The sequence below is a fragment of the Siniperca chuatsi genome, linkage group LG6 (genome assembly GCF_020085105.1).
Source record: "Siniperca chuatsi isolate FFG_IHB_CAS linkage group LG6, ASM2008510v1, whole genome shotgun sequence".
In the NCBI taxonomy this organism is placed as follows: domain Eukaryota; kingdom Metazoa; phylum Chordata; class Actinopteri; order Centrarchiformes; family Sinipercidae; genus Siniperca; species Siniperca chuatsi.
In genome coordinates, this window is record NC_058047.1 from 19,534,141 (window position 1) to 19,557,377 (window position 23,237).

A 23,237-nucleotide genomic window follows, 5' to 3' on the forward strand; every position below is an offset into this window, starting at 1 on the left:
TGTGACATGGCTCTGCTGTCAACTACATGTGGTGTTCCTTTCCCACACCCATTTCTCAAGCTCTAGCTAGATAACTAACTATGTACTCCCCTGCCTTCTCTACTTGTGCAGGCCCGGGGGGACTACCTTGCACATCTGTGCATCCTCCCCTGTGTCACACTTCTCCTGGCGCCGTAAACCTGTTCTCCTCCTGCTCCTTGTCCTCCTCATTTCCCCTCCTCTGCTGTGTTTTCCCAGAGGGACATCCTGCTGTCTGACCCTGTCACGTGGGATTCTTCACAACCAAAAGCAGACACGGCCTCCCATTTTCAGGATGCACTAGATTTACTTTACTTTGCATGGGATGTTTTCCTTGCATTCCTGCGCGGCTCCATTAAGCCTAATGAGCCCACGTCTGACTACACCAGCAGCAATAGACATTTTTAGCTGCCAAAACAATAGCTAAGAAATAATGAAAGTTGTTTTCAGCACCAGTCCAGTGCAGCATGATGACGGTAAGCCTTCCATTTGACATCTTGCTGCTGTTCGTTCCATATATACCCATTTCTTTGAGTTGCTAAATAAAGCAGAAAGTACTTTTTTTCTCTGCTTCTTCTCCCCAATGATCTCACTGTTATGGCCGTGACAGTTTGTCTGCATTCCCTAAGTGTTTCCAGCCATTATTCCCCTGCTCCGTGTCTCCTGTCTCTCCCCTGTCTGTCTCTCTCTCTGTGTGTGTGTGTGTGTGTGTGTGTGTGTGTGTGTGTGTATATGTGTCACCGTGGGCGTGGCTGCTCCTCCCATGTACCTCCACTGGCTCTCGACTCCAATGTTCCCACTCATCTGACGCTCATCCTCCAATCACTCCGCTCAGCCAACACACCGACCTCCAATCAGCGCATGAGAAGCCGGGGTAGTTATACTGCAGAGGATGCAGTATATCTACCCTGGCCCTCATTGCCAGATTGCTGGTAGTTACTAGTCGGCCAACCCTTGCTCATGCTGAAACTCTGTCTGTTTGCTCTGTGTTTGCTTGCATCCGCTAACGTGTGTTTCTTTGTGTCTCAGGATCACTGCTCTCTGTTTGCTTCTGCCTGCCTGCCTGCCATGCTCCTCTCAGCCACGCCATCTCCACCGCCATTACCTCCACTGCCATTCTGCCTGCTCTGGATCCCAAACCCCAGCTAACTCCCTCACCCTTCTTCCCTTTACTCAATAAATCCTTTTACATTCAACCTCCTTGTCTAAGTCCTGCATGTGAGTCCAGCCCTGTTTGTAACGTTAACACTCACATTCTTATTCTCTCTCTTTTGAGTTTGCTGTTGCTCCCTACACCTCCTTGGCCTCTTGAGCATCAGGAGTGTGAGTGCAGAAGGGGCTCAGTAGGAGCTCTTCTTTCATCCCTCTTCGAGAGGAAGGGCCTGTGGCTTCAGAGGTGGATGCACAGAGGAACTGACAACTGGGGGCGATTTTATACTCTGGAAGCAGAGACTGAAAGATCCCACAAATGCAACTCCATAACAGTTGAGGAGCTGGTATATGGCTGTAAAATTATCCCTAGAGTATGTGGGCACAAGAGGAGATATGTAACTTCCAGGGGAGACTTCAGGAGGGCCCAGTAAAAGCTCGACTTCATCCCTTCATTCCCATACTACAGTTCCATATATGCTGCACAGGCCCAAATGGCAGGAGAGAATAGCTATTCCTCCACTCCCAGGTCCCGCTTCATGCTGTTTTCACTGCACCCTGCCAGCCAAAGCAATTTGTCTGGCAAGCACTTAGCCAGTATGGCACAGTGGGCCACACGGGGCCAGTGGGAGTTTTGCAACTCACCTCACACATTCTCTTTTTCTTTGTGTTCATTTTCTTCCATCACACATGTCCTTATCCATCCATCTAAACCTCCCTTTCTCTCTATTCCTCTCGGCTGGCAGTTATTTAAAATAGGACCCGGTGGCAGTTTACCCTGGCAGGAGAGTGTGTGTTCAGCTGGTTCTCCTCTGTGGCATGCTGTAAATGCTGTTATCTGGGAACCATTGTAAGTGTGTTTGTGCACGTATGTGTTTGTGTATGAGAGTGGGAGAGTGTGTGTGTCTATGTGTGTGACACATCCATCTGTCTGTGCAGGCAGTGGCCCCTTCTCGCAGCGTAGCCATTCCAAACACGCAGATAAGATGCAGCTGATGAAACAGTTTTAGATCTCAGAGAGCGAGGGATGCACGTGTTGTCCATAATTGACTTCCTCGTCCTTGAGTTTCTCATCTATCTCTCCTCCTCTTGTTCACCGTTTCCCTCTTAATTTTCCTCAGTGTCTTTTCTCCTTTCGCATTTACTCGCTCATTGTCGCGCTTTCTTTTTTTTTTTCCCCTCTTTCTGTCCTGTCTCTTACTGGGAGGTCAGGAGCTCACTGCTTTGAAACACTATCCTGCAACTGGTATAGAGCTTTATTTTTCAATCCTAAAAAACTAGAGACGGTATTATACTGAGACTGCTGACAGGTGATAGTTATGCTGCTGGCTGCATTTAAGCTAGAGACTGTATTGATTCCAGACCAGAGTCAAATAGCAGGCAGTTGCAAGTATTTGTATGTGTGTGCTTGCACTATCAGACGCAGTGAGTGGTACTGAATAATTGTCTATGATTTGTGCCACTTAGACTGCAATATACTGTAGCTATATCTTAGTAAGTGTGTAGAGTATGTTCATCCCTGTGCAACTTGAAGGATACATGGAGGATGTTCCCACAAACATGTACATTACAATGTCCCTTTAATCTCCCATTAAGTATTAAGATAATGATTTTCTTATTAACGTTGAATAGCTAAAAAAGCAACCTTTAGTAAGTGTCTTCAACAAAGCACAATACGTAGATTACTCTTAACTGTGTCAGAAAATAGACTGTTCTGTTTATTCGCGCATGCAGCAAAGGAAATGATCTCATCCCACTTGATGTTTTCTCACTTGTTTTAGGAAAATTTAAGACTCAATAATAGATTGAGTCACTTGAGAACATTAGTGCCTCTCTATGTAGAAGCAAATTTATATTTTGTTTATCAGAAGGTATGTGTAGCTCATATAAATATTTTTGTCACATTCCTTCCTTGTCTCTGTTTTTCAATTTCTCTGGTTTGCTGTTTGTGTTTTTGGCTCTATAAATACCCTCAGTCTCATATAATCCCCCATTTAACTGGCAGCATCTCTCTTCGCCTCGCCTCTCACCTTTTTTCAATTTAATCTTGTCTTTCAACAAATCACCCTTTTGTCCTCAAAGAAAGCATTCCATGTGTCTTAAATTACTCTGTACCCCACAATCTTGACCTCTGTACCTCCACACAGCCTCTTTTATTTCTCTGGAGCTTTGCTTGGCCTGTAGGAAGCCTTGCTCTTTCCGACTTCATAGGTGAAGGAAACTACGTGGTCCTCTAAAGTTTTAAGGTGAGCCGTGTGAGTGCTGCTTCACACTGGGTGTCTATCTCAGTCTCCATAGAAAGCATGTCAAGATGCGTTTCTATGTCTGTGTATTTCTTAAAAAAACATCAGTATGATTGAATCCCCTTTTCTCTTTCCAGAGAGGTCATGGATTAAAATCCCTCCACTTCAGTCCTCAAAGACATACATGCACACACACACAAAAGCTTCTAATTTGAAGGCAGACAGGTTGAGTATTGATCTACAGCAGAGATTCCCAACCAGGGTCTGCACTTTCTTAGGGCTATATAGAACGATTATGGAGTAGTAATAAGTAGCAGTAGTAGTAATATAAGTAATAGTAATTTGAAAAAAAGAGAAATTACAATTTAAATTTAAAAAAATTTCCTCATATTGAGTCAGCTGGAACACGTGAACACCATGTTCTGAGACTTCACGCAAACTAGTTAGCAAGGGAGCAAGCAGAGTGGTTGAAACAGTTAGCTAAAAGTAATGGATAAATTGTGAAATATTTACATTTTAGTATGGATAAACAGTTTAAATGTTAGATAAAAGTAATGAATTAAGAGTTCAAATAGTTAGCTAAAAGTAACAGAGAAACAGTTGAAATAGTAAGCTAAAAGTAATGAACAGTTGAAATAGCTAAAAGTAATGGAAACTGGTGAAATATAGCTAAAACTAAAGGATTAACAGTTGAAATAGTTAGCTAAAAGTAACGTTAAAAGGATAAATGGTTGGAATAGTTAGCTTAAAGTAAGGAACAGCTGAAATAGCTAAAAGTAATGGAAAATGGTGAAATAGATGGCTGATGACGGGATACTTGAATTAATCTGACAAGTCTGGTGGTACAACTGACAAAAAAGGCTGGGAACCACTGATAATGAGTGTCTGTCACAGTTTTGAGAGAGAAAAGCATATATATGTTTTTTGAAGCTTTTTTACAGGTAGATGTTGGTATGTCTATGTTGTACCTGTTAGCCGGTGTGGAGAACACCCCCAGGATTATGTCCCTGCCGTGCATCCTGATGATGGGACTGGTAGAGTGGAGCAGGTTAAAGTAGAAGTGGGAATCACCAGGGACGGAGCAGTTCAGACGGGCCTTCAGGAACGACGTCCACTGCTTCTCCAGGACGCGCTGAGACCCACCCTGATCACGTTTACACACCCGCGCCACACGTGACACAACCACCTGTGAGTAGCAGGCACAGAGAAGCAGATGTAGGCATAGAAAATGACTGTGCACAAATGTGCAACATACTGACAGGCATATCTGTATAAACACAACTCATATATAACTCCAATGATAAGCTGAGGAGTTGGGATATATTTCCCAAGCTTTGGGTTTCATCTTCAAAAAGGCATATTTAAAAGCTCTTTTCAACTCCAGGGTGATCGCTACATAGTCATTTGCATGCTATTTGCAATGCGGAAACCCTGTTTTGACAGATCATTGTTTTATAATGGTAAATATAATATCAATTATTCATGAAATGTCAGTGCATCTCAAAAATAGCTTCTTTGAACGCATCCACACAAGTCTCCATTTACTCTGCTCTCTGTAAACGTGTCAAAGCCTGGGACCTTGTGCAAGCACTTCTCCCGAAATGTAAATTGCTAATTTATGAGAGAAACGGGTTTCCTGATGCTGATATTTTTTCATAAAGATGTATCCCCAGGTCTGGTAAGGGCAGGAAATATACAGAGTTGTTATAAAAAAAGCTTTTCTCAGGTTAATACAGATATGAGTTGTTTGCTCTGACCGTGATTTGTTGGATTAGATATGCAGACAAACAAATACGAGGATGAAAGGTCAGGGAAAGACTTGATACTGACATCCAAATAATAGCAGCAGAAAGATATTAGATCGGCATCTCCCTTCATGGTGTTGCATTTTAACAACACATTCACATATTCCTCTACAGTCCTTTTAAAAGATGCTCTGAATGGCCCAGCAGCTCCTCTGTGAGAATACTGAGAGTTCAGAGGGAGAGGAGGATATGTTTTCATCAGAATGTCTTCTATACCTTCTCCAGGTAATTGAACTCCATGGCTATTTCTCTGAAGAAGAAGTAGATGTGAGGACCCCACTCCACAGTGCTGACAAAATACGGCTCTATATTGTGAGAGAGAGAAAAAGTGAGAGAGAGAGAGAGAGAGAGAGAGAGAGAGAGAGAGAGAGAGAGAGAGAAAAGTATACGGGAGAGGTGTGTGGAGAGAAAAGGTTCAATGAAATATAGATGGACCATGAGAAAGCATATAGCAAACAGTGTCTCCATTTGCAAATGCATCATTCACTCCCACGACACCGAGGTAACATAAGGGCAGTGAGAAAGAGGCACAGGCACATGCTTAATTTCATTACATGGTGAAAGGGGATTTCACAACAAACAATAAGCGCATTATGACTCCCTGATGTTTCTGAGAACTCAGTTTCACGCTATGCATTTTTGCCGCTATTACACCCAGGACCGGCTACAACCTATGTGTCTGATATTGTGTGTTTTTCACAGTCCCAGGATGGTCCAATCTCTGTCAAAGAGCAGTAAGTTTGACAGCTTCGTGTCCAGTGACCTGAACACGGAGCTGTCAGGCTGCTGACTCAGCCCTCTGCTACTGACATGTGTATTGATCCTGCATGCTGCTAAGTGATGCGGACATACACTCAAAACATCAGACTCTGACGAACACATTGACAGTAGACACGATGCTGACGAGAAGACGCTCTTGAGAAAATCGCGCTCGTGCATCTATGCTTGTTAAAACAGACAAAAAAACACGCCTTAACAAGCATACAGAAGCACACGTACACACTCGTGCACATGTCTGTAGGTACCTCTGAACCACTTCGAGTCATGCTTGACGGTGCGCAGAGCAGGACTGTTCCCAAGGCTACGATAGATCACCGCATCAATGGCCAAGAAGTCTGTCACTGTGGCTGTAAACAGATTCCCCTCTGACACGCACACACAGAGACACACAGAAACACTAGTGAGGTGGAAAGCCTACCAAAGCAACAGCATGTTTGCAAACAACAAAGCAGGAGTGAGCATTAGTGTATTATGAAAGTCCTGCATCATAAACATGACATGACTGACCAGTCAACAATGTAATTGCAGTAACATAATTGCAACTTTGCAGCACTCCCACGCTAAAAAAACATCATCTTTACTTCTAGCTAATATCAGATAATGGGATGATGGCTGAACAGTAATGGCTCCCTACAGTTTCAGCCACAGAACGCTGTTGATTTGATTATAGTGAAGTGTTTAAATCCGATGAAGTAAACAAAGGAGATGAATAAAACTGAAGAATCACAATTGCTCAGTTTTGTTGATGTTGCAGTATGTAGCGTATTTAAGGGTCAGAAATCTTTTTTTTTTCTACGAACAATGATATTCTTCAATGATATTTATCACTGTGATCACTGGAATCACAAAAACAACATTTTTGGCAGCACAAAGTGTCAGAGCGCTGTGTGATCCACGTGCAGGTGAGGAAGTAGGCTAAAACAAAAGGTGTGTCTTACCTGCAAACAGAGCTACATTGGCGTGTTTGGGGTCATAGGGGCATCTCGCCATACCACTGACGGTGTCTCCTACCATCTCTAGAGTGTCACCCTGTTATACCACACACACGTACACACACACACACACACACACACACACACACAGAGATGCATGCATCAATCAGTAAACAATATGAATGCATCTACAGCAGCATCATGAAAACAAGCAACAAAGAGAATGGCAATTAGAGAGTGTTACCGTGCAAACTAATGATTCACTGGTGGCAATTAGGCGCAGCAGCAACAATAAGACAGTCACATTCTCATGCATAAATAAAACAGACACACACACACACATACAGACACATAGGGGTCCACACACCCACATAAAGTCTTGCACAAGGTTCAAACTCTTACTCACAAACATACATGTATACACAGTTAAATCTCCCTTCTGCATCTCTCTCTGTTACACACACACATACACTCAGCCAAAAGCAAACTATTTCAACAGCACAGTCTAATTCTCATCCACGGCTGAAACTGAAATAATTTATAAGTGTCATTTCATTAAAAAACAGCTATAAATAAAACAGTAGCTAGCATCGCTAACTAGTCCCCAGAGAAACAGACAGCCTATCAGGCAGAGACAGGTGCGTTATACACTGTTGTAGAATGTCATTAGTGGCTGACAGATAATGGGCCAGGTACGTCTCGGTGTTCTACTGTTGCACTATGTTTGAAATGTGAGAGACTGAAAATCACACTTATCTGAAAAAGCCTTTGATAGTGAACTTTTTTTTTCTCCCTCGCTTTCTCCAACCCAACTGCCTTCATCCGTCATTTAATATTCCTGCAGAATGATGTGAAATCAGCCCAGCCGATGATTAATATTTATATGTAGTTTTTCTTCAACAAGTTTGAAATCGTTATTGTAATTGAGCGAGACAGGGATTGGTTGGGAAGCAGAGCACATTCAGCTGCATGGTGGAGGATTCAGGTGAGTTGGAGCCGAAGCTTCAGACTGACTTCATATTTTGGACAGAGTGGAGGAAATATTCAGAGTACACTGTGTCGGATTGTTTGAATCAGGTCAGTCAGCACTTACCCTTGTAGCTTGAACCCTAGTGTCTCTTAAATTCTGCCTCCAACTGGGGAATTTGCTTTGCTCTCTTAACCGCTAGCAAAAGAAATCCAACGAGGCAAACAATTCACGTCTCTCTGAATACCCTCCTCTTCCTCTTCTCCCCTCTTTGTGTTCTTCTTGATTATCCGTCTCTGACTCGCAATGATAACAAGCTCGGCAGACCACAAAGTTTAACCACCGAGAAATAACAACTGTTGTATCTCAGGAAAACAAGGCACTGGTACTGCCAGACAACAAGGATAAATAAGTCCTGGGGAGGACGTCAACACTGCCTCGAGTGCTGAACAAACAACTCTAATCAAGCTGTAAATTTTCACCTGAACAGGCGTACTAATTGTTTTGAAAGCGAGGCCTCTGGTTAGGAAAAACAGATAAAGGCATTTATCAGTGACATCAAACCAATCACTATGACTTCATATTGACATTATGACGTCATCACAGGTTTGGGACAGGTACAGCTGTAGTGGTAGTGAACGTGTTTAGTCTTTACTTACAGTATAGTTGGCACATAGCGGGTTGAAGGCGTTGGTCCCGCACACAAACAAGCCACCTTGTCTGCTGAGCAGCACCTTCATGAAATTACGGCATTCATCCTTCAGGAAAGAGAGAAATAAAGAGTGGGAGAGCTTAATATGCAGGAGGGGTAAAACTGAAGAGAAGAAAGGCACAATGATGGAGCGAACAGAGGAAAAACTGGGTTTATTTTTCAGAGACTGATTATCTCTGTGAAATGAAGCTTTTCAGTTGCCTGATGTGTGGAATTATCACACCATTAAAGCTGTCAATCATATTGATACAGTCTGAATGTAGCCTGCAGAGACTTTAAGTGTCTACCCTCTTCACACATGCAGACACACATACACACACACAGCTGCTGTTGACTGACAGACAGTAATCCAAACCAGCTTCAGGATTTTAAAACAAGCAACAGATTTAAGGCTAATTTCTCCACTGTGAGGCGTCAAACTACATGAAGCCTGCTTAATGACTAAATACAACCGAGTCACAGTTTCATTCTTCCGTGCATGTTCTTTGAAATGAGAAGTCGTGTAAGCACCACATGACTTAATAGCTGCTTTTGCCCCACAGTGCCAAAATGTAATAAATGTTGGTGTAGTGAAACTGAGAAAAATTACTTTCAAGTTAATCGCCTGCCTCGACAAAAAGTATAGTGTGTCATTGTGTTTATAGTAGAAATGACTGAACACATGTAACCTCTGTAATGATCACACAATGCTGCACCTACAGCACTGGTTCCATTACTTTTACCTTACTATTTCAACCATTTAGCCAATACTTTCAGCTATATATTTCAACTGTTTATCCATTATTGCAATCTTTTTTTAACCATTCATCCAGCTTTATCTAGCTAACTATTTTACCATTAATCCAATACTTCTAGCTATCATCTAACCATTTAGCCAAGAAAAGAAAGGTAGAAAAAATATGGACAATTTGTATATCAAAACTTTTCGGTTTATATATTTTAAGGCTTTGGTTCCTTTTGGGGTTTTAAAGAAGCAATATCTACTAGTGAACTCTCACATAAGTTGTGAGCAGTTTAATTAAAGAGTTATTTTTTTCTTCTCAGGTTGTTTGATTTCACAGCATGAAGAGGTAAAGGTTTTCAGTATTTCACAAGAAGAATTACAGAAAAGTTACATAAATATAAACATTACAAACTTACATATGTAACAGAAACGTTTTTTTATTCTTTCTTTTATTATCTTGACCCCTCAGATTTATCTTAGGACCACTTGCGGGGTTCTGATCCCCAGGTTGGAAACCACTGTCTCAAGGGCTTTATGACCAAAAAGTAACATGATAATAAACAAAGAACCTATCAACACATAAGCGAATCTACGTGTGCAGGAATTCCATGGGTATTAAATTTCAGTCATGGCCTTTAAAAGCCAAAAAGCAGGCCCGAGTCCTCCACCTGTGTGTGTGTGTGGTAGAGTGAGTGGTGATGTACAGTAGATCACTGGTGGACAGCAGCCAGCAACCCCCTCCCCAAACTACTAGTGTCCCAGTCAGCATGGCACCAGCTCTGCCACACACAGACACACACACAGATGGGGTTTACTTCAAGACCACCACCCGCAGTGATGTCATCGGAAAGAGAAGTAGGGCTGGAGCAGAAGCGGTGGTGGTGATAGCGGGCATATCAAATGACAGTGTGTACGTGTATGTGTGCGTGTGTGAGTGTGTGTGGAAGAGATCAGAGGGAAAGCAATGATTTGAGAGGCGGGTGAGTGTTATTCCAGATGCTCCACCCTAAACCCTTCTGACGCTCCACCTTCCCACTTCACTCCCTGCAGACTTCTCGTTTTTCAACAGCAAAAAAACAGGAAAAAAGGAAGTGTTCATGAGTGAGTGTAAAGTGGGTGTGTGTGTGTGTGTGTGTGTGTTGGGGTGCAGGGGGTGTGTCAAGTATGAGGTGTACATTTCTAATGGCGCAGCACTGTGTGATAAATTGAAGAGCGGCTGTGACAGTATTTGTGTGTGTGTGTCACTCCCCCACATACAGCATGTGTTCATGTGTGCCTGGTGCATATATCTGTGTGTATCACAGCACAGATGCATGCTCATGTGTGAGAATCATTTGCATGCTGTTTGCCGGTGGGGTTGCAGTCTGTCAGCTTGGTCAGAGCTGTAATCACAAAGCCAGATGAAGCACTCCTAATAACAACTCAGTCCCACTGCCAGCGTCTCAGAGAGTGGAGTAAATACTTAGAGGAGCCAAACAACTGCACAAATGTACACATTTGGCAGTGCTTGTTCACATAAAATTAAACATTTCATGACTACAGGATAAAAACAAGGGTCCTTCGTAACATTTCAACTATTGAGTTTTGATTGCCATTTGCACTTTACAGACATCGTCAAAATTCATCCCCTGCTGCATACATGCCGTTCATTAACCGTTATTCATCTATTCTGGGAAAGAAATTTGGCACTTCCAGGTATGGGTCTTTCTTTATTCAAAGCCCATTTCAGTCAGCAGGATTAGGGTTATACTACGGTTTCCACTATAAAAAATAAACCAATTACAAAGGATCAAGTAGTGAATCACTGAATTAAACAATTATATATAAATCCAAATGCTGTACGTCCTGGTGCATCCGTCTTCTCCCCTCTGCATCCTCCCCTCTCTCTGCTCCCTTGCTCCCTGGGCAGAATCCAGACAAAACGCCACCTGTGCTGGCTGGCAAGCCTTCCCAAGACCCAGACGACTGCAGCCCTCCTCCTCCTCTTCCTCCACCTCCTGCTCATTTTACTGACAGAGGCAGAGCTGCCTGGGCTCTGAAAAATTAATCTGCAGCACAGATGAATTACACAGGAGCACGCGTCTGAGTGCAAATATGGACATAGTTGTTAATAGAGGGGAGATTTAAAGAGGAAGAGTGTGGAAAGCGGTGGCAGTGGCACGGGGGGGGCACTGGGAGGAAATGTCTGCCCAAAAAGCTTTAGTGCCCTCCTAAAATTCTCAATACTCATTATATTACAATAAACATTAAATATGATACACGTGTATTGATAAATGATTAAACTATTAATTTGCAAACAAATTCATAAGTTAAAAATACATATAGTAAAATCATAGCCAGGTCAGCATAAGGTAGGCTTAACTTACCTCCGTAATGGCCTCCTTTGCAAAATCAAATTTAACGCCGCTGCCTGACTCGTAAAGTGTGTAGGATTTAGTGGCATCTAGCGATGAAGTTGCAGATTGCAAGCAACTGATTACCCCTCCCCTTCCAAGCGTGTAGGAGAAACTACGGTGGCCGTGAAACTCACAAAAAACGCGAAGGGTCCTATCTAGAGCCAGTGTTTGGTTTGTCCATTCTGGGCTACTGTAGAAACATGGTGGAGGACCCACTCCCATGGATGTATAAAGGAGAAATAAAGGGCTCATTCTAAGGTAATGAAAAAAACAACAATTCTTATTTGCAGGTGATTATCTAATGAAAATACTATATTCATACTTATGAATATTATATTCCATTTACACACTGGACCAGTAAGTTGCAGTGAGTCTGTATCATTTCCCTCACACTGAAGTTGTATAAGATAAAATATCTGTGATTCCATATTTGTTCTTGCTGTTTAACTTAAAGCCTTTTCTGTGGGATTTGCCAGAACAGCTTTAGACCAACTGTGCAGTGCAGGTAGAGATTGATAGTCCATTGTGGTCAGTATGCATCATTTTGTTTATTGGTTATGTGATACATTGGCATGTGTGTTATAATGGGATTATACAATGGCTTGGCCTTGGCTGAATACTCAATTCTGATTGGTCCAACGGTGGGCATTAATTCTCAGTAAAGGTACACCTCCTCGGTCTGGCCAAACTCAAATGCCATAATGTTACACTACCAAAAAAAAGGTCTGATCTATGACCAAGTAAAAAGGACTTCCCACCCGTGAAAGCCCTGTGCCCCCTTGCTGATAATTGTCTGGTGCCGGCGCTGGTAAAAAGACAGGGCACGTGTGTCTGTAAGCAAGTTTGCATATGTGAAACTGCATTTATTTAAACTAGACGCTATGCAGGCAGCAGGTTTTTAATCAGTCTCTTGCTCTTAAGGCAGATGTCAGCCAGGCTAGTTCTACTCCACAGATGTTGACCGAGCAAGTGCATTCCTCGCCTCTTGGATTCAAGGCACAGACACAGACATTTTCCTTAGACACACCAAAAGCATTTGTAGACATATAAATGCAAGTGATCACACACACACACACACACACACACACACACACACACACACACACACACACACACAGTCTAGAGGAACAAGTTCTCTGTTGCTACAACACATCTGCTCAAAACAACCTGCAGCAGTCAGACACTATTAAAATTGAAGAGGCTCCACCTTCTGCATCTGCTTTCCATCTATTGTCCGGAACTCAACCGTTAGTCTGCGATGATAAACAACCTTTTCATTTAGCCTGAGCTCAATGTTTCTTCTAATGATGAGACTTTATCCAAAAACGAACATGGGTTTTACCTCCGGCTACAATCAGCATTCCCGTGTTGGTCTAACCGAAATACAAAACAGGTTTATACATCGTAAAATCTACAACAGTATTTTTCATACTCTCATAAAATGTATCATGATGACCTGCTTTAGTAATGTTCGTACACAGGAGCCATCTAAGGCAGCACATCAGGGGGTCGTATTTAGCAAGCTGCTCCTCTAAATCTCCAAAGTTTCCATTACATGCCTGGCTGGTCCCCTGATGTTAGCGACCAGGGAGAAGAGAGCATTGCTGTGCCAAGAGCCGCCATTGAGCCAGAACTCTCCCACACACGCACACACATATACTGTATACACAATACACACTCACACACACAAAGGTTTGGCGAGCCCTCTTCTACACTCATTAACAACAGGCTTGTCATTTCCAGAAAAATCCCTGATGCACGATTTTGACTGAAAACAGTGACTCTTCATGACAGTGCGTGTGTGTGTTTGTGTGCATGTGGGCGGAGGATAAATTAACAGCGGTACCAAATTAGCAGCAATGTGCTGTTCTGAGTGCTGCAGTCTTACTCAGCATGTTAAAGCTAATCCACGTCCCTCTGCAACCCTTCTTCCCTGTTTGATGGTAATTCTGACTGAACACACCACAGGCCACAAACAAACATCAGACACCAGAGGGAGGGAGAGAGGGAGGGAAAGCGAGATAATAGAGATTGGAGGAAAAAATAAAGAGAGAGAGGGGGAGAGTGAGAGATAGGGAGAGAGTGAAGACAGAAAGGAAGAAACAAAGAAAACCTGAGAGTTTTTCCAGGCCAGTCAGCCATGTGGCAGCCTCAGCAGTGGAGCTGACCTGCAGCAAGACCTACAGATTGTGGGGTCAGCTGAGCTCCACTCCCTGGTGGAAACATACACACACCAGACATTCACAAACACACATACACACACCTCCATTCAATCCTTGACCACAACACTTAACCTGAATCACCCCTGGACAGCTCTCTGTCTGACAACCTGCTGAGAAAACGGTGGCAAATTGTCACTTTACATGTGATATTGTTTGCTTTGCCTGTAAGAAAATTGGCTTTTTGGGAATATATGAAAAAGAAGGCTCAGCACACTTTTTAAATGAACCTTCATAAGGGCAAATGTTTTGACAAAAGTTTATAATGGCATCAGATATGTGCTTAGCAGTTCACAGCTGTAGATGCCTAGGTCCAAATACATAGTATGCCCAACAATTCAAGAATAACACAAAAACTCAGGATAAATCAAAACAGAAAGCCAAAATAAAGGAAATAAGTATCAGAAGTAATTAAATGGAAATAAATACTGCACAAACATCTGGAAAGCTGATTTCATGGCTTCATCATTACATTGTTGCGTTGGACCTAAGTGTGCAGAGCCTTTGGTCACAGTCTCAAAAGTACACATTTTTGGGGAATATAATAGGCAATGAAGTAGCAAAGACTTCAATGTACAGTAACATGAAAGGCAGAGAAACAGGATACTTTATACATAATTATGAAGTATTAGTGAGATTGAAAAAAAGGACCACAACTACAAGGAATGAAAGTGACTCTACATGTGGCATTTCAAATTGATTAATTTAGGAGCCAGAAAAGGCTGTGAAACTGAATCTTCTGCCTGTCCAACCCAGAAAAGGCATTTGGGTTGGACAATTGAAAACCCGGAGCTCCTTAGAGAGCACGACCAATGCAATATTGATCAAACAATCTTGCTAAGTGCTGCTTATAACGATGCCCAACCGCTCTTTAAAAGTGCTCTGTATGGAATTGCCTTTGTTTACATGTGCATGCCACACTGTCATGGCCTAATGTGTTGGCACAGAGCCACCTCTGGGGAACGTCTCACCCTCTATCTCTTGCTCACTTTTGCTCTCATAAGAAGAAAAAGGGAAGGAGTGAAAGAAGGGGAGGGAATGACAGAGAAAGACATGAAAAGGGCAAATGCAGGAGACATAAAGAGACAGCGGAAAGCAAAGGACAAAGGAAAAAATGACAGGAATATGCAGAGTGAGTGACAGCAAGGCTGACTGTTGCTTTCATCAACAATCGTTTGGTCAACACGGGAGAAGAAAAAGGGCGAAAGAATTAGGATATTGAATTTTCAGCCTAATTAGGGAGAATACTATGTCCTTTGTGATCAACCAAGCAGAAACATTTAATTACAAAACCAATTACTAGGTGGTGAATGTGTCACATCTGACACAACCATCCCCCGAGCAGAACAGGACATTTTCAGTTTCATTTCAAGTGGAGGAGAGAAAGAGAGGAAGGGGAGTGGATGGAGGGGGAAGAAGGCATACAGAAAGCAACTGCTTGACAGTTGTGTTTGTTGAGATTTTCTATTTAATTGTATTCATGTATTTGTAGGACAGAGAAACAAAAAAGAGCTGATTAAAAAAATGACGATGATGATGCGAAATCATGAAAATGTATGAACATACAGTGTATGAAATGTACTCGAGAGCTGGTGATTGCGCCTACATATATGTAAGAACCTTCATGTCATGTGTATGCATGCATTAGAGTCAGAAAAAGATTGTTCTTCTGTTAAATATTCACCCAGCTCAACCTCCAACACGATCAGCAAAACAGCAACAGGGGGGTAACAAAAACAACATCCCAGCAATCTAATACATTGCAGTAACATCATAACATCAAACTATATCTTAAATTATGTATTTTCCAGGTCTTAAAGGCTGCATTGGAGCAAGTAATTTTCTGAACTTGTTTCAGTGCTTTAGCTCAATATTTTTGAAAAACAACTTACAACGCAATTCTTCATTGAAAGATGGCCGAATAATCAAATATAAATCCATTAAGCTACATTCTTGACAAAAGGGTATCCCAGATATTATATATATGTGCATGAGCACGCGGGTGACGACGTACACATTCCTGCAAATGGTTTCACACTATTCCACATCGACAGGTGGCCGCAGTGTGCCAACAAAAGTAGCAATTCTCCAACATGCAGGGAAGAAGACAGCAAGCTAGCAAACATGAATGTAAACAATATACAATATAATAACAATATCTGTATTGGCTTTTAGAAATCCATATCGGTTGTACCCTAGTGAGCGTGTGTAATTGTGTGTGTGTGACTGCGCTTGTGTGTGCACGCATATGCACACACAAGCGCATCCATTCATATGCGTCTAAGCACAGAGAGCTGACAGAGAGGACCTGGCAGTGTTCTTATCTTCCTCACATTGCCGTGTGACTCACAGCTTTACCAGGCAGCACAGTCATTAGGGGCAAGAAGACCTTTCATATCTCAGTCAGCCCCACAGCTCTCCTCCGGGCCGGCCAACAGGGACCCACACACTCTATCTCTCCTCTCCTCTCCTTTCCTCTCCTTTCCTCTCATCACATTTCTTCTCGTTGCCTCTCCTCTCTTTCTTTATCTACCCACCTCTTCTCTCTCACCTCTCTGTCTCCCCCTCCTCCTCCCCTCTCCTCCTCTCAGCCTAGCTTTTTGTCTCTGTCCCTCTATTCTTCATTGTGTTCCTGTCTGGCGTTGTCTCACACAGATTTAATGTCAGGTGTTCTCTCACTGTGTTAAATAAGTCATTTTTTTTCTCTGCCTGGAGGGGACAAGGCCCATGTTTCCCGAGCCAACCATCACCACTACACACACCCACACACACACATAGACACTGAATACGGGCTGTTTATGTGTGGCAGACAATAGCTAGGGATGTGTGTGTTGGAGATATAAGAGGTATTCAGGCGTGGGCTGCTGGGACGTTTCACCGCATCCCTTCTTCACCGCTTCGGTTTCCCGACGCCCACCTGCATTTTCTGAGGGCACAAACCGCATTCCTAACTCATGACGGTGGAACAAGTGGTGTTTAAGCAGGAGTGGCTCTGTTCTTCTGACTGATGTGTGTGTGTGTGTGTGTGTGTGTGTGTGTGTGTGTGATGGGTTAGATGAGCAGGGACAATGAGATAATACGCGGTCAAAGCCCTCCTCTTCTTGAGGCTATGCCAGCAGGCATGCCAGTCAGATGACTGGCACAATGAAACCAAAGCTCCAGACAGAAAGGTAAAACATGTGCCATAATAATGTGTGTAAGAAGGAGGGATAGTGTAAGACAAAAGCTCTGCGTGAGTAGAGAGGACTTCGACCTATTTCACTAACAAACTGTAATCCAATACATTTGATCTGTAAATATACAGTATACAATCTTTGCATATAATCTCCAATTGCTTTGGGGGTTTACTCAGATTTTATGTCGATGTGCATCCAGAAGTTGTGTTTCAGGCTGTATTTCTGAGAAAATGCTTTGAGTAAAAAAAATAAATAAATGGTATGAAAATGCAAACGAAATGCTGAAGTAACTTAAAAATCAATAAATGGAGAGAGTTTTTGTACTATAAACTGTATTTTAACTTTTTTTGCAGCCTGATTGTTGTATTATTAATTATTTGATCTGATGTTTTGGTTTTCTGGCCAGCAACTTTATTGTTTTGGTTCATTCTCAACAACCTCATTTCCAGCAACAGCAGGCAGCTGTTTTAAGCAAAAAAAGTTCTCTGATAAACCCAGTGTACACTACCTGCCCAGCAACAGCCGACAGACAATGTGAGAAACTAGGTGATCAACAGAGTTTAGCATTTAGTAGCTAAAGATCCAGATATTACAGATACAGAGCCAGGTAACTGAACTTATGTTGCAAAAATTAATGCAGGTTTAATGCACTGTTTTCACGCTATTATGAGAGAGCCAGAGAGAAAATAGAGAATATATCTGTTTTAAAAAGAAAGAGAAGATGGAGAAACAGACACACTGTCTCACCTCGTGCTTGCCCTTCATCCTGCAGATCCTGATGTCATTCTTGTTCGACTCCCATGTTCTTTTCTATACATAAAAAAAACATGTGCACTGCTCGTTAGCTACATTTGCATTTCTCTGTAGTAGAAAATGACATTTTCCAGTCTAACGACAAGTAATACATCCACCCTAAAGGTTGTAAATGCTATTGGTGTCTGTCCAGAAGGTACTCACCTTGCTGTAGAACATCTCATCTCCTGCAACAATGTCCAACTCCACACGGAAAAGGTCATCCCTGGAGAGAGAAAGAGAGAAATAGAGTAAGAGTGGCAGTCAGCCAACACAGCTCTATCCAAAGCTTAAGGTAAGGTAAGACACTGCACTAAGCAAACCATGAATACCAGTTCCACAGCAGAAGTACAGCATAGATATTATTGCTAACTCAGGACAGTGCAGGTCGATGCAGATTTTCTTTTGGATGAAATCCAAGCCACACACTTAATACAAACTCTGAGTATGAATATTTCCGCTATTTATTGAATCTGTGTGGTTTTACGACTAAATAACTCTGTGCATACAGCTATGTAATGCATGCATATTAGAGACATCTATTCGTTTGAAGTTGATCAGACCCTCAGAGATTAGGGAGCAGCTTTACAATGTCTTCCATTTCTCCCAATATATATGAGGAATGGTACCCGACTGCATAATGATGTCTCATATTTCCCCTTTGCCTTTTGCCTCCACTCATTAAACTTGACTTGCTGCATTGAATTTGCTCTCAGGCCCCAAATTCAGCTTATCAGTCTTATTCAAAAGCCTAAAATTGAATTAATGGATGATTTAATCAAGTTGTTATATTGATGCTTGCACACCCCCACATGCTGCCTACACGTGGTCCAACACCATGCATGTATTCATGATATTCCAAACACTGCTTTTCTCGCACTCTTAATCTGCTGATAATTCTGCAGTAACCTTGGATGTTCCTATGAAAATACCAGCTAAATGAGAGTTGGGCTAGGCAGCTAAAAGCTGACGTTTACATATTGATCAAGGCCTTGGTATCTGCTGGGATGAATCTGAAGCTTGGGCTTCAAGCAAGCAAAGGGCCAGGCTCTGAATGGGCTAATCTGTAAATCTGCCATAGCCGTGTTATTGCAGCACTATCGATCCCATCTCTGATCCAGCTCTGCCTCCCATCTGTGCTGCATTTTCTCTTGGTTTTGCCTTTTTCTTTGACAGAGGGAGGGGTCATCATGTGTGCATCCATGTACGAGTGCCTGCCAATGTGAGTATTCGTGCCACCTGAGTGTGTGCATCAATGTGTATGCATCTGTTTTTCTGAAAGAGAGAGCTGTGAGAATGTGTGCATGATAAGAGCACAGGTAGGCCATCAGGTTACTCCACTCCTGAATAATTCATCCTCACTTCCTGTCAGTGTGTTAGAAGATTCCCGCTCTTGCTTAACCTCTCAGAACAGGACAACGACTAAGTGGAGAAGAAGTGTGAAATCACCAAACACTTGCTCGGTGCGTCCCTGCTTAACAGGTCAGAGTTTAAGCGTTCTCCAAACAGTGGAGTGGGCCAGAGTGTGAGGCATAATCTCATCTAGGCTGCTTCAGCGTTGTCTCAGCATTAACATAATGAATATAGCACCAGGCCTCCTAGTCAGAGTAGCTGGCAGCCAGCACTGTTGCCTCTGATAGTGCAGAGGAGGGGGAATTATTTATGCTGCTGCTTCTCTTTCTCTCTCTTCTCTTGCCTTCCAGGTTGTTTGAATGAAAAGGTCTGTATATTTTTGTTTGTATATATGTGTTAGTGGATTTTATGTGTACTGCATGTGGTAGAAAGTTAGGATTCATGGTAAGGACTAACATGTGAACTGTGTAAAGATTTCATTATTCTTTATGTTGTGCACACAGCCTTGAATAGCCTCGACTCATAACTTACAAAGGCACTTCAACTTACAAAATCCAGCCCTAAAACCTACAAATCAAAAGTCTCCTATTTCCATCTCTTTGTCTGGTCTTGTGTATGTGTGTGTATATGCCAATAGGATGTGCGTGTGCCTGAGCTGTTATTTCATAAACGCCCCCTGACCCTTTGTGACCAGGCTAATACAAAGTCAACAAAGAATCAAGAGAAACTGTCAACATTTCCTACATTTCTGACTTGACCAGCTCATGAACTTTCTCCTTTTGGCCCGCCAAACAACAGCAAAGTCAAGGTCAAGACATCTTAAGCCACCAAGTTTTCCTATATTTCTTTTTAGTTTTCCTACCCTTCGTCTTGCTAGCAGCCATATTTTGGTTTAGTGTGAGCAGTGCTGAGCCTTTCTGAGCCTGCAAATAGAGTGTGCAGGAGACGCTGCTCCACTGGATGAAACTGAAATGGAAAGATTTGAGCTGACACTTCTGCTGACTGAAGCAGAGTACTCTGTGGCATGTCTGCATGTGAGTTTGCATATACCAGGGTGTCTGTAAATATGTGCCTGAGTAAGTAGCCGTGTCCCAGTTCGATATTACATTCTAAATTCTAACAAGTGAATTTGTAGTGCTCTCAAAATTGAAAAGTGGGTATAGTAAAATCCTGCACTACCCACTAAGTTCATTGAGAGAGCATTGGTTAAAGACCTCCTTCAGGCAATACACTCACAGTGCTTAAAAACAACATCTGTATACTTAAGTCTAAGGCTGCAACAACAAAATCAAAAAAGGAGTTGAACACCATAGACAACTACATCTTAATAATTGATAACAGACATAAAATGAGACAAGAAATGTCTCTCAAAATCAATGAAAATACAATAGAAACCTGAAACTAGAAACTCCTGCGCAGGCAATACCGAATATGTAATATTTATTACGTCATATATAATTGTATTTTTAAAAGAAAATATATGGATATGTTCTGGTATTCTTAGTCTTCTGTGATAGCACGAAACAAAAACCAAACAAGATATATTAAGACGTTAACTTCGGCTCTGGGAACTTGTGATGGGCAATTTTGTTACTTGCTGACTGTGTGGCTGCAGGTCACAGTTGATTTGAATGTAACCCTCCTGCACTCACACACATACTTTTGTTTTGGTTCATTGTTAAATATTTAAACTGATAGACAAATTGCCCTATGTTGTTGTATTGGTAGCTTAGTTGTTAGTGTTTGTCTTTGTGTCTGATCAGCCGTTATATAGTATGTTCCCCTTTGTGTTCAGTTTGTTAGGTCGGATGGGTCTGTCTGTCTATTCAATTCATGCTCATGAGTGTAGTTCTGTCTAGTTGACTTCTTTTATGACATGTTATGGGCATATTTTGTAAATTGTTTTCTTAATTTTTGAGTAAATAAAACCCACATTTTGAAAATCCACCTGCGACTCATTATGCCTGCCGACTCTGTCCCTCACACTGACCTATTATAGGCCAAATGCTTTATGGATTAATCAAGAAATTAATTGGTAGATTGATAGCAAAAATAATCATCAGTTGCAGTCCTAGTTACATTTCCATAACAGCTGCTTAAAGTTGTAGTTTAAATTACATCAGTCTGCACTCATGTATTTTTGGCAAAGTGTTTTAACTTTAACTGCCAAACACTATGAGGATTAGTCCTGAGTGCACACTTTATAGTACTAGTATAAAGTGTGGAAACAGTGCCTATGGAATGTGTTCATGTGGGTGTCTTCACCTGTGTGTTTGTGTCTCTCCCTGCATACTTGTCCTCGTCTGCATGCTGAACTTTCTCTGCTAGCCACTCTACAGCTGAACAGCCTGGCAGCTTTAACTCCCAAGCTTCCCAGTCTTTGCCACAACAGAGCTGTCTCCCTGTCCGTCTGCCATGAGGCATTTGACCTGGCTGTGACCGCCGCGTGACCCCTGAGGTCAGCGTCTGTGGGCTAATAAACAGAGCAACTTCCAACCTGGCAGTAAGTCAACACACTTTCCCTTTCCACCTAATGCAAAACGTAAACACACACACACACACACACACACACACACACACACACACACACACGCACAGACAGACCCAGATGGCAAAAACCTCTTACGCTTATCACAATTGGAACAGTTAATCAAGAGTTGGCTTCATTCCTTTGGTCATCTTGTCAATAGGTAAACACTCTTCAATTGGTTTATATTTGTGTGGCTTAGCCCTTTGGATCTGACTGAGGGCTGAAGACCACAGGATCCACAGCTGCTCATCCTGACAGCAATGAAATGGGGCTTAACACAGCAAGGCGCTTTACTCCACCTGCCACCAGCCAAACACATTACTTTCATTTAGCAAGGATGGGAAGAAGACACGGAGAGGTAGCGGCTCTCAGCAGGTGCTTGGGGCAGGGATTTAGCAGCGCTTGCAGTCTGTGGAGCAGCTATGCTAATGGTGACAGGATTTGGGGATGAGTGAGGCGTCTTATCAGGCCATGCACTCTGTACGAGCTTTTGGTAGTCATACCTGCCACCGCATAGGTACTTATTTATATATTATACATGTTAAAACTCTGCCTCCCCGCTGGGCTGTCTGTGGCTCACACAAGCACACAGATCTGTTTCTTTCTAGACTGATCATTTTCTGTTTAGAAGCCGCAAACACTATTAGCCACTTAAAAGTAATATTTAAATATACTCTTGAAACGCTCTTTCTCTGAATCTCTCATAATGCCATCAACCTCCCTCGCCTCTCTCGTCTTTCTGCCTGTCAGTCTAGCATTTTATTATCATCCGGTTGGCTGAGACATTCATATCAGTTTACTTCTGCTATTCAGTAAGAATTTCTGCAGCTATAAATTGAAATTAACGTCGCTCAGACTGCTTCATGGCTCTGGTAATATTTTAAAGCAGACCTACAGACGGCAGTGGCCCTAGTATGTCTGTGGGCAGTTTTACTATCAGGCTGTGTGCATGTGGGTGCTTATAGACTCTCTCAGTGAAGACAGAATGGCTGGAACCATGTTACATAGTTTGATATATTAACTACCAATTCTCAGTAGTGAGGTTAGACCAGCTGGAGGCCAGAGACTGGGTCATTTCCTGGACCACAGTGGCGTCTCTTATAGGAAACCACTTCAATCTTCTTTCAGACTGCCACTACAGCAAATAACCAGTGCCATATGTGGAAACTGACTGTCTCATTTTTTTTAGCATGTTTCAAGCTAAACATTTTTTTGACAACATGGGCAGTAAATCTTGAGGTGTATGTTTTTTGTTAGTTCAGTCTGTTTCAGGTCGGCTCCTGAATGGCTCCGGGGAGTGGCAGATGTAGCTTTACAGTGTAAACCTGGTGCAGCTGAGCAGGCCGTCCTCGTCTGGCTCTCCTGACCACCAGGGCTACAGTCTGTCCAGGATCAGCACATTCACCAGAATGACAGACATATGGGGACCATCGTCAGATGG

The 23,237-nt window shown here is 42.4% G+C and overlaps 1 protein-coding gene across 5 annotated transcripts in view; it reads right to left on the reverse strand.

The window, feature by feature from the left end:
- sema6bb (sema domain, transmembrane domain (TM), and cytoplasmic domain, (semaphorin) 6Bb) overlaps window positions 1-23,237 on the reverse strand; it is a 128,140-nt gene that overhangs the window by 42,163 nt on the left and 62,740 nt on the right. For 4 of the 5 annotated variants that reach the window (XM_044199480.1, XM_044199478.1, XM_044199481.1 and 1 more), the window contains exons 4-10: window positions 18,079-18,139; window positions 17,869-17,931; window positions 8,554-8,652; window positions 6,934-7,024; window positions 6,241-6,360; window positions 5,432-5,520; window positions 4,379-4,596 (exon numbers count right to left, since the gene is read on the reverse strand). In XM_044199480.1, the coding sequence (XP_044055415.1) occupies window positions 4,379-4,596; window positions 5,432-5,520; window positions 6,241-6,360; window positions 6,934-7,024; window positions 8,554-8,652; window positions 17,869-17,931; window positions 18,079-18,139 (741 nt within the window). The remainder of the gene's footprint in view (window positions 1-4,378; window positions 4,597-5,431; window positions 5,521-6,240; window positions 6,361-6,933; window positions 7,025-8,553; window positions 8,653-17,868; window positions 17,932-18,078; window positions 18,140-23,237) is intronic. The other variant, XM_044199483.1, reaches the window with a different exon arrangement.